The 17386-nt window shown below is 32.7% G+C and overlaps 1 protein-coding gene and 1 long non-coding RNA gene across 11 annotated transcripts; both read left to right on the top strand.

The window, feature by feature from the left end:
• Nucleotides 1-1973: 1973 nt before the first annotated feature.
• LOC114423516 lies at nucleotides 1974-7278 on the top strand. Of its 8 annotated transcripts, none has more exons than XR_003668854.1 (8): nucleotides 1974-2782; nucleotides 2911-2960; nucleotides 3049-3091; nucleotides 3495-3706; nucleotides 4039-4145; nucleotides 4714-4804; nucleotides 5430-5545; nucleotides 7197-7278. It is a non-coding gene; the product is annotated as an uncharacterized LOC114423516 (long non-coding RNA). The 8 variants fall into 8 exon arrangements; XR_003668853.1 differs by having other exon boundaries at nucleotides 3485-3706; XR_003668850.1 differs by having other exon boundaries at nucleotides 3168-3706.
• Nucleotides 7279-15017: 7739 nt separating this feature from the next.
• Nucleotides 15018-17386, top strand: LOC114424654 (F-box/kelch-repeat protein At3g23880-like). 3 transcript variants are annotated; one of them, XM_028391519.1, is made up of 3 exons: nucleotides 15018-15083; nucleotides 15454-16693; nucleotides 16805-17386. In XM_028391519.1, the coding sequence occupies exon 2, from the start codon at nucleotides 15517-15519 to the stop codon at nucleotides 16654-16656; it is 1140 nt and encodes a 379-aa protein (XP_028247320.1). In that variant the 5' UTR covers nucleotides 15018-15083; nucleotides 15454-15516; the 3' UTR covers nucleotides 16657-16693; nucleotides 16805-17386. The 3 variants fall into 3 exon arrangements, with proteins under 3 accessions (XP_028247320.1, XP_028247319.1, XP_028247318.1); XM_028391518.1 differs by having other exon boundaries at nucleotides 15025-15239; XM_028391517.1 differs by having other exon boundaries at nucleotides 15025-15272.

The raw sequence follows: 17386 nt of genomic DNA, 5'->3' as shown, positions 1-17386 counted from the left end.
TTTATTTAGTGTGGATTAATTTTGATCGTTGATTAGCACAGTTAATTAATGGGGAAGGATCTAGAACGTTGATCAAAATGTTACGTTGATTATTACTGTTGATTTGAAAATGTTATCGTTAGATATGCAGACATGACCGTTGTGACCCATTTTTTCATTGTGTTGTTATACACATACTGTTCACTATAAATTTGTGTATTGTTGATGGAGTTTTGCACACAACATTTTTACTACTTTTTTTTTTTTTGTTCTTATCAAGTCTTAATTTTTTTTATTCTCTCTAAAATGGATTTCAATCAATATAATTATCAATGTTATTATAGTTATTTACAAAATCAATCACTCCTTACTAGTGAAAATACTTAAAATCCACCACAGTATGTTATGTATCGATCACCCCATACTAGTGAGAATTCTCAAAATTCACCACAATATATTATGTATCCACCACCACCCCCTATTAGTGAAAATTTTCAAAATCCACCATAATATGTTATGTATCCACCACCCTCACACATGTGGTATATGCATCCTTCATCCAATACAGAGCCACCTACCAATGATAGTTCTCAAAATCCATAAATTTATAGTTAACCATCAACCTTCACCAACCTAAACACGTGTTATAGGCCTTCTTTATCTAATATTGAGCCCCCTAGAGATGAAATTGAATCACCAATTGGTGTAGATAATATTCAACTAGATGAAGAAGATCAAAATTCAGGTGGAAAAAAAGTTGTAGCACATTCTTAGTGACAAAAGATCGTGGCTCAATGTATCAAAGGATTCAATTATAGGAGTCGACCAAACATCAAAGAAATATTGGGTAAGGATAAAACATGCATACAACAATGACGATGTGCATCAAAGCTGACAATTTTGTGAAAGAAGATGGACTTAATTAAAATCTCGATGGAACAACATCCATCCTCTAGTTCAAAAGTTTAACAGGTTCTACAAAAAAGGAGATAGACATAGGAGATGTGGAATTTCAAAGAAGGGTGTTTTGGTTGATGCTCATATGATTTACTCACAAGATATAGGTACAAAATTTGGGGTTGAACATGCTTGGTTATTATTGAAAGATCAACCAAAATTTGGTGCGGAATTTATGTCAAAGTGTTCAAAAAGAACAAAGGTTTCTGCTTCTGAAAATTACTCGTCGTCTTCTAACCCAAAGACACCCATTGAAGTCGAAGAATATGATACATCATCGCCCATGTCTCGCCCAATTAGACAAAAAGCAGCAAAAAGGAAGAGCAAAGGAAAATAATCTTCTAACACTCTCGATTTATCTAGCATAGAAAGTATAATGAAAGACAAAAATGTGAAAGGAGGCACAGGAAAGGCGTCTACAAGAACAAGAATGGTGTATGGAGTATGAAATCCTCATGAAGGATACATCCAACAGCAACGCAAAGACCACGAAAAGTATTGTGACCATAATAGGAAAAAACTAGGATATTAAATGTTTAGTTCTTATGTATGAATGTTATGCTAATGTTGAGTTTGATATTTAATTTTAGCAGTGTAGGTAGTTATTGTATCTTAAATTTAGACTTTTATGTTGTAAAACTAGCCGTTATAAATGAAACTATATAAATGTCGAATGTTTTATCATTATCACATGTTCTCATACAAAATACGCAATATTTATCTTTTATTTCAAACACTTTAGTTACCATATAATGGATCCAAACATCGATTTAGATGAAGTTTTGGATCAAATGATAGATGAGGAATTAAAAGACAACATCAATGAAGAAATCATTAGGTTAATACTTAAGAGCCAACAACAACTACATGGCAACACCACTAGGCGTAGCCAAAGAAGAAGAATGGTACATCGTAATTGTGAAGAAGGTCATGATCGATTGTTCAATGACTATTTTTTTGAAAATCATGTGTACACAAACCACTACTAGAAATAGAGCTTTCTACGACACACATTCTAAGACGGTTATCTGGGACTGTCTTAGAATGTGGCGCGGTGGCAAACTTGTAATTAAGATACTCGAAATTTCTTTTTACAACACACATTTTAAGACGGTTGTCAATAACCGCCTTAGAATATACTTAGGTGGCAATTTTGTAATTATTGACAAAAACAACAAGGACGGGTTTAAGAGAAAACCGCCTTCGTTTCGTTTCTAGGAATTAATTACCATGTGTGCAGGGCCGGCTTGACGTTCAGCCTTCTTTCTCTCACACACACTCTCTCTACTAAAGTCGCAAACACAAACACTTTGTGAAGTGAAGCAATGGAGTTTCAGATTTAGATCTCGTGCTAAATCATAGATCCGAGAGAGAGAAAGAGAGAGGTGTTGGATTATTGATTCGCCGAAGCATTTGAGGGTTTATCACACACTCATTCTCAAACCCTTCGTCAATCAGACGAAAACCAAAAAATGCAAACTTCTTCGTCAATCTCCACAACATGACCAGCAGTGTGATTCTCAGAAGATCCTCTTCCGTAATCTCGCGCCGCTTCTTCGCCGCTCTTGCCTCCATCGAGCCGCTTCCTCACAGGTTCCCCGCCGACAAGTATGGTGTCTCCGACGACGGATCCCGAACCATTCACACGAAGCCCGGACCGTTGAATTTCCACGCGCCGGCGGTTCCTCGTGCGGCGCAGTTCGCCGTCTAGCGCGATTACTCTAACTACGAGGAGGTTAGCGGCGCGAATAGTGACGAAGGACTAGAGATTGCGAATCTTGGGATGGATACGCAGATCGTAGATGCTCTGGCCAAGAAAGGGATTGCAAAGCTCTTCCCCATTCAGGTAATGTCTATTTGCTGTGTTCATTAGTTTTCGTTGGGAAAAATTATGACTTCTTTTTTGTTAATAGGTTTTTTGCTTTGTTAATTGATGTTGCGAGGTTCATGTCTAGTTTTTTATTATGCCATCAGGGGACAGAGATGGTTATATGAGTGATCCTGGGCATGATCTAAATGAAAGGGTTAAGGAGCTTTATTGTTTATAATTTTTTACTTTTTGTCAACATGGTGAGGATCGTATGGCTAAGCTTTTTGAACTGGTATCCGCAGGGTTCTGTTTCTTCCTTAAATGCACATAGGGAGTCTGTTTTTGGTAAGCTTCAAAGGATAAATAAATTGTTCCTATCTGTGTTTGAAATTAGTTTCCCTGAGGTTGGATTTATGAACAGCTTAATTGGAAATGATCGAAGCTCGATTTGATGTTTGGCTTAGGCAAAGCCCTCAGTGATTTGGAAATCCAGTACACCTCTGTTTCAAATTCTTGTTAAATCAGTCTTATATGTGAATAATATCAAGACAACACTCATTAATTGACTATTCTGCACACACGAGATATTCTGCATTACCTATCTATTTGTATTGAATATACTCTTAGTTTGTAATATGTCACTTCCCTTGAAACAATCATACTAGTTTCTATTCCTGTTCCATCTTTTTCAATGTTCTTGTTTGCTATTTTATTATGTTTAATGATGCTGTTATGAAGTATATGTCAGAGCTTTTACAAGAAAGGAAGCTCAGAAGCTGTAATGTCCTAAAAGTTATGGACGAAGCAAATTAAATTTTGAGGTGATGTCTTTTTAAAATTAATATTTCATTTCATTTGTAGTATTACTTTTATTTGTGCGTGCTTTCTTTTCCCATCTTCATGTGTGCTTTCTTTTATTTGTGAGAAAGATGAAGGAGTATGATATTGATGGCACATGAGGTACGACCTCAATCCTAATCTCTCTCATTATCTAATGCTGATTAATTTCCTGCCTTGCCAACTGTCCTTTGAATCTTTTCTTTTAATCAATAAATATTAATTATTCATTTTTGTTAAAAAAAAATAATTTATGATTTTTTTCTTATTTTCTTTTTTAGAGGTGAATCAACCTTATATTTTTATTTCATGGAAGCCAATCTTAGTATTATTCTCTCATATCATAATCTCCTTTATCAATCATTTCATGCATATTTTTTTCTTTTATTATTAAATCAGTCTTATAATTTTAGTGCCTGAACTTATATTGTTCTTTCACATCATAATCTCCTAAGGTTGGCCTCTATGTCTGGCTTTGCTTCTGCTCTATTCGGGATTCTAGAGAAAGTGCATTGGTGTTTATGCTGTACTGGACACACCGCAGAAACAATAAATAAATAATGTTGGCCTCTATGTCTGGCTTTACTTCTGCTGTAAAATTTGTTTAATGTTTTGCATACTTGCCTTTTCTTTTAGGTAGTCATTGATGTTATGTTTATCAGTGTATGTTGAATTATTTTGTACAAAGACTTGTTTTTTATAGTTGGGAATTAGGAGAAATTTATTACAAAGAACTGCCAATTTCAAGCTTTCATGCTGTCCGTTTTTCTCTAATTTTAGGCAAAATTAGTTGTGATATTCTTTTTGAGCTTCAAAAGGTGTGAGCATTATTTTTTTAAAGTTCTGTAAGAAAAAGACTAACTAGTTAGACTGGTTGAATTGTGAACTGGTTCAGTTCCAGATTTCTTGTAATGAATATCATTTATCCTTTGTTATTTTGTGTTCCTGGTTATAATGTCCATTTATATCATGTCACTAGGTCCTTTCTAGATTTTTTTGCTGAAGCATTATCCCCTCTAGATATCTACGAGACATATATCTGGGTTGTTATCAATGTATAGTAGTTTTTTTTAATATATATATATATGGATATATAAAATTGTAATTGAGCCAAACCAACTCCCTTTCAGGGGCGCCCTCTAGGGACTGGGAAGACTCAGACCATACTTGGGATTCTAAGTACACCATTTTGCATGCTACTCCTACAAGAATGCATTCAAAGTAAGTATAATATTTTTACATATTTCTGTAGTCTTCTATGTCTAAAAATTCTGTTTATGGTTTTCATTTTTGTCTTGAGCAAAGCATTATAAGAGTGTGCCTGGTAGAGGTGAGATTTTGAAGCATTTTTTGCTTCTACCAAGCAATTTATGGTCACATTATTATTATAAGAGTGCCAGCTAGTCGTATTGTTCCCAAAATTACATTTGCTAGCACAGCTAGTCGTAATGTTTCATCAAGAACATGCGTAGGAATTTTTCTACTTTGTAATTATGCAGTAATTTCTTTTAAGAAAATAATTATGTATAACTTATTTATTTAATCATTATTATCTTTTGTCAATTATTATTATTATCATTTTTTAAGAGTCAATTAATACATAATATTTTAAATAATTTTTAGTCATTTAATTTTTAATATTTTAAATAATCATATGTTTTATGAGTTTAATGTCTATGGCTAAATAATTAGATTGAAATCAAGTTCAGGATTCTAAGTAGCATGATATTCTGCAATGGCTTTGTTGGTGAACTAATATGTTTTTTTGTTTCTTTTTCAAATTTTGAAGTTATGTACTTAGTTGGGGATGATATATTTTTTTTTTATTTCTTGAATTCTTGTTTAGGGGAGTTGTACTTGCCTGCAGCCCAATAGATGCAGCCTTGGTGGCTACTGCAGGCGGTGATGACAGACGATTTCTCAGGAAGATTGGCCAAGGGGATTGGGCTTTTGAGCTTCAAGGTATTTGCATGACACTAAAGTTAGTGATGGATTAATATTTTTCCATTTATCACCAATGTCAAAATATTTGGTAAAATCAAGATAATGGAGGCAATACATTATAGAGAGGTAGACTTAATCTATCACATTTAAGACGTTGCAATGTGATTGTGTTATAAATTTTTATTTTTATTCTTGAATTAATCTAAAAATATCTCTTAGACAAATGTTAGTTTTATAATATTTTATACAAAAGGCTACAGAAATAAAAACAAAAGAAAGATAAAAACATGTGATGGGTTGAATAGTATGACAAAAACATGTGATGGGCAGAATATATATATATATATATATATATATATATATATATATATAAACATGATGTGTTAATTAAGGAGTCCTCTTTTGATTAATTAGTATTTAGTATTTAGTAATGCTAATTAAGGAGTCCTCTCTGTAATCCCAAGAATATTTGGGCCAATACGACTTATGCTTCTTTTTGTAAAAAAAATTATTGTGATATGGTTGCTTGTGCACGCTAAATCTTGTTTTGGTTGGCAAGTGTTATCTCTTAAGTTTTGGTATTTTTTTGTGACTGCTTGCCATGTTTAGATTCTATGGTTAATGCAAAGTTAATTGTCTACTGCACGTATCATTATATCTTGATTGTATTCAATTGGTTTAGGAACTATCTTTCTTTTGTATTAATACAAGAACTCTTTGTTACTTAGGAACTACTGCAAAGTTAATCTTCTAATTATTTATTAGTGTAACTACTAAACGCGTTAATGTTTTAAATTCAAAGTATTTAGTTGCGTTAATCTTCTAATTATTTTAATAATATTTTTTATGAAATATATATTAATTTATATAAGTTTGGTAAAACCTTTGTAATATTCTAAATATAATTTACAGGTTTTAAAATGTTTATTTATTTTAAATTTTAATTATAATATAATTTATAAATTTCAACTATTTAATTATTAAAAATAAAAAATTATAGTTGTCTAAAATTAATATTTATCCCTCATTCCCTTGTAATAGACAACCAATATTTAATTGAAAAACAAGAAAATATAATAATTAAAACCGAGGCACATCAAGCATGTGAGCATAACTTGATTGAGTTTGTTTTTTTTAGCTTTCTTTTTAATGTTGGATATCGTATATGAGTTGTCTTGTTTTATGCATTTCAAGTGTTTGATAAATTTCCAGAGTGGCCATAAGTATTTTTTGTTATATTTTGAAAAATGCTTATATGGATTGATTAATGATTTCTTAATGGATCTTTAGATCTGTAAGCTAATGCAGATTAACTTTGATTCTTTGTTTGATTATTGTCGGACAAGTGTCTGCCCCTTATACATTGCTGGGACACTTTTGAGAAAAATACTTCTAATCTCACACTTCCTATCAAGGATCACCTTTGACAAGAAAATTACACTTTGGGCTTGAAGTGTGCAGAATGCATAGGTTTCTTATATTGTGAAGAATAAAAGGTTTTGTTATATTGTTTGACATTATTGTGTTGTAGCCCATTAATTTTCTTTCTGCTTTGACATCATGTAATGAACCAACTCTCCAATAGGCGTTAGGCTTTAATTATTTAGTGAATTCTCATGAAAGGTTCTTTATTTAACACTTGTATTGTGTGTTGTTTTCTTTATTGTAGGAGGCTGGTAAGAAGTCCCTGGAAAAAGCTACTGAGCGTGTGAGATGCCTTGAGGATGATTTAGCAAAGTCTAGGTAAGGTGTCAAATTTGCTATATTTTCAGAAAAATATTGCATCGGTGTTCATAATTTTTTTAGAAACATGATTGCTATAAGTAATTCTAGATTTCTTATAAATACTACCATCATGATCACACTCAGCCTTTAAACTACATTATTTTGCCATATTTTATGAATTGGGGGGAAAATTTTCATGAAAACAAATTTTTAAGAGCAAAATTTGCTACATTGTAAAACTTTAAGAGTAAAAAATACAGTTAATTTTTTTTTTCGTTCATGACTTAATGTAACACCCTAAATTTTTCTTCTCACTTATCTCATTCTTAGAATCATCGATTTGTTTCATTGAATTAGGTGGATGTGAATGGTGACATTGCTAACTTGGCACTCTACTGCACATCCATGTCAGCATTTCTATTAAATATTGAATGTTAATTTAACGAATAAAAAAAATGCACACTTAAAATAGTGGGAGGATCAAATTCACAAAAAAAAAAATGGGGGAGGGGGGGGACCAAATTCAAAGATAGTAATGAGACCAAAAGTGTAATTAAGTCAATAATTAATCTGGTAAAATTGATATATGATGGAAATACTTATCCTGTATTCATGAATAGCTTGCAATATGGACTGTGGATAACTTTCTTGTTGGAACTTGATATCTTTTTATATCATAAATCATCTGCAGAAACAGAATAAATGAGTTGCATGAGAAATATTTTGAAGCACTTTTTATCAGAGATGCAAAATGTTTGTTTGTGCTTGAGACTTTTTGTGCATGGCTCCTATCATATCTTCATTCTATTAATTCTTTTATCTTCAAATTACGTAAGCTACTTATTTAGAAAATTGTTAGAGCAGTACCACTTGTGACCTTGTTAGGTTGGCATAGCAGGTAAATCAATCTTCATCATATTATTGTCTTCTATTTCTCAAGTAGCTATTGTCTTGTGTTTGTCAATTTTTCTCTCTGCATCCCATGGATAACTTCCTAAAGTTTATTGATTTCACATATACTATATTGAGTTCTTTCACAATTTGTGATGGATCTTTGAGTAAAAAATTGAACTTTAATGGTTCCACTGTAATTACGGGATGCAGAAATTCTAAATTTTTATGTATGTTATTTTGTGTTCAAGCATTGCACTATGACATCATTTAATCTGTGTAGTTTATCCAATCTACAGGGGAAAGACTTTTGCTTCAAATCAATTTTTAGTGTAGTATTAGTTAAAGATATTTTAAGAAATAACAAAAAATATTACAAAAAATAAAACCACCCCAAAAAAATTATAAAAAAAATACTGAACTTTCTAAGACGGTTATGATAAAAATCGTCTTAGAAAGAGAGACATACTAAAACGGTTGTTGAAAAACCGTCTTAATATGTCATTCATGAACTTGAGAATCTAAGACGGTTATGGTAAAAACCGTCTTAAAAAAGAAGCTATACTACAACGGTTGCTAGATAACCGTTTTAGTATGTCTAGCTTTCTAAGACGGTTTTTGTCATAACCGTCTTAGAATCTCAAGTCCAAGAATGACATTCTAAGACGGTTATCCAACAACCGTCTTAGTATGTCTTGCTTTCTAAGACGATTTCTCTAATAACCGTCTTTGATGAGTGACATATTCTAAGACGATTATTTGAATAACCGTCTTGGAAAACCCACTATATAAAGACGTTTCAAAAACCGTCGTTGTATATATTTAACCATTTTACGACTCTGGCATCTACGACTGTTAAAAACCGTCGTAAAATGTCCAAATCAACCGACTTAAAAAATTACTTTTGTAGTAGTGAACATTCAGTTTCGAAGAAGGTTTCGTATGTGAAGGCATTTGTTTCTCCAAATTGTAGACGCGCTCAACAATCATGATAAATACTTTCAAATGAGGGTTGATGCATTGCATTGAAAAGACCTATCTCTATTGCAGAATTGCACAACTGTTATTCGTATATTGATTTATGGATCACCTGCTGACAATATGGATAAATACGTTCGAATGGGTGAAACAATTGCATTGGAATGCTTGGAGCGATTTGTATCAGACATCTGCACTATATTTGGGAATGAGTACTTGAAAAGATCAAATAACAAAGACACCAAACGACTACTAAAAATGGGAGCGACATGCGGATTTTCAGGTGTGTTAGGTTTCATTGATTGTATGCAATGGGAATGAAAAAATTGTCAAGTTGCACAGAAATGTCAATTTTGTCAAGGTGATCATCACAACCCAACAATCATTCTTGAAGCCATGGCATCACAAGACTCGTGGATTTGACTTGCATTTTTTGGCACCACCGATTCAAATAATGACATTACTGTGTTAAATGGATCTAATGTGTTTGATGAAGTTTTGTCAGGACGTGCGCCCGCAGTGCAATTCATAGTAAATAGAACCCAATATAATATGGAATACTATTTAGCGAATGACATTTATCGAGACTTTGTCACGTTCGTGAAGACCATCTCAAATGCCACAAGGATAAAACACACACACATATATGCTATGAGTGTTTAACTCACACACACACACACACACACACACACACACACACACACACACACACACACATATATATATATATATATACACACACTATGAGTATTTGTCTCAGGTTGTAGCGAACGACAATCAATTATGATCTCACAATAAATAAATAAATATAATCCAATATTCATTCTTAAATATCTTATCGAAAATCTCATAATAAATTTTAATCAAGCAAAAATAAACATTTTACTTAAATCTCAAGTACCCCTAGAATTTCAAAGATAACAAAAGAATATATTTTGAAGTTTACTTTCGTATCCTAAAAGAATTTTAAAAAAATGTTGTTAAGTAGATTAGCAACTCACTAAAAAAGAACGCAATCAATGTATTTCAATACTGTTGGAAGAATCAATCACCGTATTTTTTTCACAAGATCGAAGCATTTAAAATAAAAAGAACAAGAGATTAGGTAAAATTTCTAAATTTAGCATACCGACAAATAACTAAACTATGCTATAAAATACTCATCTAACACAATGAGTTATAAATTTACTTTAAAAAGATCAAATAAATATTTTAAGGAAATGAGTGATGTTCTCTTTTTACTCTAATCGCCTTCCCATGCTTGAAGGTGACAGTAGGATGCAATAAATTTGAGAAATTTTGGAGCAATGGAGGAAAATGAGTGGAAGGTTGAGAGATGATAAAAAATGGAAAAACATATGGAGGGTTTGAGAGATGGGGTGAGTTATGGAAAAGAAAAGGAAATTAGGAGAGGGGGAGGGGAAGGGGAGGATTTTAACAGGGGAGAGATTGTTGTTGTTTTCTTTATTATTATTATTATTATTATGGTGCATTTCAAAAGAAGTGACGATGATGATTCAGACACACGTGATGATGATTTGTAAACAAGTTAAGATGCCCAACAGTAACATACAAAAAAATTGAGGTATGAATTGTTCTCCAATTTATTCATCTTGCATTGTGAAAAAATGAAACATTTTTTCATGGTATGTGAAAAAATCTTGCTTTCACCTATTTTATACTCTCCCCAATCCCCATCCTTGGTAATCATACTATTTTTTCTTCTATTTTTTTATATTAAACGATACATATGATTGCTCGAAAAGATAAGATTCAGTGGTGTGAATCCAATTTACCTTGCTTAGATAGAATATTTGATGTCTTGGTTACTAAGAAGCAACAATAATAAAAGGTAATTTGAGTTGGAAAATACATTAGAAAAACAACCAATGTTTAGAGTAAAACAATTATTTGCCATGAGATTTTACAATATTAATGTTTTACTGCTAAAATCTTCGTGAATTTCATATTAATATTCTAATATTTGCTTATGTTTCTTGCAGGCCATCAAATATGCAAGAATGTCACTTTCCTACAAATGGTGACACAACTAGCAAAAGGCATAGCACTGGGAAGAAAATGGCAATGTTGGTGCAGAACTAGTGATGTAGTTTCATGTGGAGCTTGTAGGCCTTGGATCTTCTTCATCAATGGAGTCATTTGCTTCTTGAAGTTTAATGGCAGTGGAATGAAGAAGGAAGAAAGATGATTGAAGACACCACTTCAAGGAGAAGATGAGTCAAGAAGAAGCTCACCACCATAGGAAGACATGGATAAGAGTTTGAAGGTAGGAGAAGATGAGTGGAGGGAGAGGGAGAGAAGGGGCACAAACTTTTATGCCTCAAATGAGGTCTGAACTTTGAAGTGTAATTCTCAAATGATCAAAGTTGAAAAAATGCACACACATGCCCTCTATTTATAGCCTAAATGTCACACAAAATTAGAGGGAAATTTGATTTTCTATTTAAATTTCACTTGAATTTGAAATTAAATTTGTGGAGCCAAATTTTAGAGCCAAAATTTCACTAATTATGATTAGTGAATTTTAGCTATGGTTCAGCCCACTAATCCAAGATAAGTCCAAGATTCTCCACTAAGAGTGTTTCGGTGTCATGAGACATGTAAAATATGAAGGACATACACAAAGTGTGACTATATGATGTGACAATGAGGTGTAGCAAGTAAATGTTCGTCTCCCTCTCTAAAATTTAATTCGATTGGGCTTCTCCCAATTCAATTAAATTTATTTCTCAACACATACATCAAATATTCACTTAATGCATGTGAAATTACAAAACTACTCCTAATACAAAAACTAGTCTAGGTGCCTTAAAATACAAGGGCTGAAAAATCTTATATTTCTAGGATACCCTACCTACATTATGAAGCCCTAAATACAATATCCAAAAATAATGAAATATTAATCTAATATGTACAAAGATAAGTGAACTCATACTTAGTCTATGAACCCGAAATCTACCCTAAGACTCATGAAAATCTTAGGACATTCTCTTGCATCTCTGACCCAATCTTCTTAGAGTCTTCTATCCAATATCCTTGGGGATAGGATTACATCAACTAGTGTCTGTTTGAATGGTGATTTCAGTAAAGTTGGAGTATCAACAGACTTTATAGTTTAACTATGTTTCAGAATTCGGAGTTGGAGTTTGCAAGTTCTAGTTGGTGTTATTAGTAGGTGTCAATTAGTTCCTTTATCTTTATTCCCCTTAATGTTATTATGTTTGCATTTTATGGTGTCTGTTTTATTAGTGATGATTTCAGTAATGTTGGATCATCAACGAACCTTACAATTTAACTTTGTTTCAGAGTAGGTGTTGGAAAATTTTAGTTATTGTTATACACGCAAATTAGTGCATTTTTCCTCTTAATATTAATATGTTTGCAGTTTGCTTCTCTTATGCTCTTTTGCATAGTTTTCAGGTTAAAACTCTACTAATTTGATTAATTCACAGCATTTAGATGCCTTTGTTGGTAAAAACAGTTACTGGTTTTTTATAAGTTAAATTGCTTTTGCCCTTTTTTATTTGAGAATGTTAAGATGTTGTTGATCTTAATCACCTAGGAGCTAATAATATAAGACTTGCAATGTTGTATGAAAGCAAATGTTGGGTGATAACAACCTAGCAAGACAATAAACTTAATTAACTCAATATAAGGGAATATGCTGTTGGATGAATAACACGCTAGACAATGAGATTAGGAATGAATGTATTAATTAGAGAGAAAGTTGGGTAATGTACTAATGTTCCTTTTAGGTGGTTTAGGATGTGCAGAGAAAACTTGTAAAAGTTTGTGTGAAGAGTAAATTAGATGGAGGGTAATTCTATTGATAGAGGTAAAGATAGATCCCCAGGAAAACTACAGGAAAAATCATTGAAAAGCATTTAGATATTAGTGATTTCTATAAATATGATTCATAGTCAAACTTTATGGTGTCGTTTGATCATGCACTTCACTTAGTGAGAAAACATTTGGTCGTTTTTAGTTAATTATATATCAACTTTTTATAGAACATGGAAAAACTCGGTATAATGCATGTCTAAAAGATTTCTTTGTGTTAATCTTTTGATTCTTTTATAGAAAGGGGAACGTGGAAATGGCAATTTTAGTTGTATGGCTTCTATGAATTTGATAATTATTTTTTCTTTGAATTTGGTAATTGCATTAGCTCTCTTCGTATGCAACGTAAATCAAGGTTTAATTTACTACTTTCACGCTCTCCTTAACTTTAAAATTGAATGGTAGGATTCAAGTTTAGGAATTTCCTCACTTAATTAGTACTCCAAAATCTTCATATAAGAAACCGTGACTAATGTTTGACTGACATAACTTAAAGTTGGCAAGTAATTTTCTCTTGAAAAAAGAAATAAAACATGGAGGAAATTGGATTTTTTTTTAACAAGAGGAAATTGGCTTGTTATTTTAAAAATATTAATTAATGCATTTCACACATGGGAGTTCTAATTAGTTTGCCCCCAATAATGAGAAGTTATTTTCCAAAATTATTTTCCAAAATAAATGGATCATTAGTAATGGTCATGTCGCTTCTTCCTTCATTGTACATGGCGAGTTTGGAGGGGAAAACGGACCAACTTCACGCCAATGAAGAGGACACCACACCCATCTTTCAATGCCAAAGACGAATATTCTTCATAATTAAGTTCATTTGAGAAGGTGGAGTTGCAATTTAAATTGAATCGGATCTCACTCACTCGATGATCAGTCGCTTGACTATTACTTTTTTTTTTTAATCTTTTAGTAACTGAGTGAGGGAGCGAGAAGGTGGAGTAGCAATAGTATTACTATTAAATATTAATCAACATAATGAAAGTATTCTGTAAAAAAGAAAGAAAAAAAACTTAATAGCATCCAAAGCTATTAGGCATCTGTAAGTGACATTATGCAAGAAACTAAAAACAACTCAAGGTTAAACAACCAAAATTTCAAAAGTAAAATATAACATAGGATGCTAGAGAAGAGACAGCCAATAAGCTCTAGCACAGTTTTTTAATTTACTTCAGGAAAACACAAATAGGATTCCTAGTCGCCTAAGTTCTCTATAACCCCCATTTTAGTGTACGTCTTACTAAAAAAGACACTGTTGAAATTTGAATGATGAATAGACATAACCTGATAAAATTTCCCCATCAAAAACTTCAAATCAAATAACATAGAAAGGATCCTGAGGCGATGGTTGTAATACAAAAGCTTCAAGATTTGAAACAGTGAAGTACTCTTGATATTTTGAAGCAGAAAATCTACATACTGGATCACAGGAACACCCGTATAACCTCAGGAAGTGCTTATTATTAATCTCTCATCAATCGTCATTATTCTTTTTTAAAGATATTTTTTTATGGAATCCCCTTCTATGTATTGATAAATATAAGTAACTATCATAATAACATAAATCATATTTGATATGACATTAAACATGATTTCTTTGCAATATTATTAGTCTAAATATTAAAAATAGACAAAGGTTATCATTTAAATTTTTAGATTGTTAATAATTTTTAACCTTTATGATTTTCTATTTGAAAAGTATAGTGCTGCCAGTTTAATTCTTTTTATTAGGCACGCACAAGTCATAATCATTATGCTCGCCAATAAAAATACGTAGAATACGAACCTTACAATTGATTAAATTTTAAGGAAAAAAAATGAAAATCCAAAACCACCCTATACGAAACAACCAAAAGGCACAACTCTCAAAATGTCGCATGAAATTGCCTTTTGTTACGAACCAAAATATGATTTCACAAACTAGCAGTGTTAGCATCTTACGCGAAAAGACAAAGGCTAATTACCCCTTACTGTTTCTTAAAAGCTAAATAGTTACCTTATAAATAGCATTCCCTTTCTCTCTATGTGCTACTCAAAGTAAGGAGAAAATAAAGCCCATTTTATGTCATTAGTTGATAGTAGAAATTTTATTGAGGTTGTCTGTCAAATCTCTCTTCCGTTTCAAATGTGTTTATAAAGCATGACTCTCCCTCATTTCCAATTCCCATTTTGCAAAATCTCATTTTGACTTAGCTGCACACCCACTTAATGAATTCTTCTTAAATCAGAACTGAGATCCACTAAATAACAAGTGAGACTTGTATAGCCTGACACTAATTAACAGGTCAATGATGATGTATAAAACTTTCTTTTATTAAAAATTATAAATTTTTTAATGGAGCTCATTTGATATGAATTATGAAGTGAGAGATTCATACATTTTTGTTATTTCTAATATGAGTGTTGGTATTTTGTTAGCATTTATTTCTGTGATTCCTAATATTCTTGAAATTGATGTGGTATAGGAGCATCAGAAGGGCTAAGCAATCCAAGTTAAACATTGGATAACCCACAGAAGAGCTACGAGCATGGAAAATCACACTCTCCCTATGGATTTGATGAGAGAAATTCTTCTAAGATTGCCAGTGAGATCTGTTTCGCGTTTCAAGTGCGTATGTAAGTCATGGCTTTCTATCATCTCCGATCCCCAATTTGGCAATTCCCATTATGACCTCGCAGCCGCACCCTCCCATCGACTCATTCTCAGACCAAAATGTTATTCTCTTGAAGTTCAATCCATTGATACAGATGCACCACCAGACACATGTTCTGCTGCAATGTATTTGCTTCTCCCCCTTCAATCACCTCCACCTAAACCCAATGACTATGACAATTATGATGGTTTGCCCAATCGAGCTAAGATTTTGGGTTCATGCAGAGGGTTTATACTTTTATATTACGAGATGAGTCGTGATCTTATTATGTGGAATCCGTTGACAAGATTCCGTAAACGATCACTAAACTTTGAAAATATGCTAACCCATCGATTTTTATATGGTTTTGGGTATGACACATCAACAGATGACTACTTGCTAATTATGATCCCGTTTTATTGGAAAACTGAAATCCAGGTTTTCTCATTCAAAACTAATTCCAGGAACAGAAAGATGATTAAACTTAATGTTCCATACCAGGGTATCGGCTCGAAATTCAGTATTGGATCACTCTTGAATGAGACACTTCATTGGTTGGTTTTCTCTAAGGATAAATGGGTTGATGTGATTATTGCCTTTGATCTTATAAAAAGGAGTTTATCAGAGATTGCTCTGTTTGATCATTTAACAAAGAAAAAATATGAAATGTTTAGTTTAAGAGTAATAGGAGGATGTCTCAGTGTGAGTTGCTCGGACCAAGACTGGGCAATGACTGAAATATGGATAATGAAAGAATATAAAGTGCAGTCATCTTGGACTAAGTCTTTTGTAATCCCTACATATGGCTTTTCCCCCATATGCATCACCAAAGATGGAGGAATTTTGGGATCAAATATGAGAGAAAGATTGGAGAAACATAATGACAAAGGAGAGTTGCTTGAGCATCTCGCCTGTGTTGCTGCTGCAGGTGAAGAGTACTACTGTGCCAATCAAGATCAACAATCTGCAATGTATAGAGAGAGTCAACTGTTTCCCAATGTCAGTTGGGAAACAAGTGAAGATCACCAACAGTAACAGACAAGAAAAAAAATCATGATATGCACAATGTTTGGTATGTGAAAAATCATGCTTTCACCTATTTTCTACACTTCCACATCCTTGCATATAATACTTTCTTTTTATATTTTGAAATTAAATGATGCATGTACATAATTCCTTGCAGCTGGGAAGTGTGAATGGTAACGACAACTTAGCATTTGCTGGTTGCACCCAACCTATGGACAATATAAGTTAAATTGCGGTGGATCAGTGAGTGCTTTGAATAAAGCAGCTGCTGGAGGTGTATTTAGGGATTCAAATGGCCAGGTTTATGTTTTCTTATGCTGCTGATATTGGTTCTTGTTCAGCTGTTATAGCTGAACTTTGGACAATTTAATTTGCTTGGAATTAAAATTGGTTGGAGTCGTGGGTTCAATTGTTGATTCTGATTCAGAGGTGTCTAGCTACGTCTTTACTAAACAATGGATGTCCATCTTATCATCCTTGCTTTAGTCTGATTCAAGATATTAAGGACTAAGGAGTATTCCTTGCAGGGAGGTTCTTTGAAGTGAAATCATACGCTTTGAGAAGGGAACCAAGTTGCGGATGTTCTTGCGAATTTTGATTTATCCTTACATAAACAATTAAGAATATTTGATGTTGTTTCTCATTTTATTACCAATGTCGTTAAAACTAATGTAATTTCTACTGCGTTTTCACGCGTGTTTTAATGATGAGTTCTGCGGTTCATCTCTTATCATTTTAA

Source organism: Glycine soja, chromosome 8, assembly GCF_004193775.1.
Source record: "Glycine soja cultivar W05 chromosome 8, ASM419377v2, whole genome shotgun sequence".
Lineage (NCBI taxonomy): Eukaryota > Viridiplantae > Streptophyta > Magnoliopsida > Fabales > Fabaceae > Glycine > Glycine soja.
This window is presented reverse-complemented; position numbering and strand designations above follow the sequence as displayed.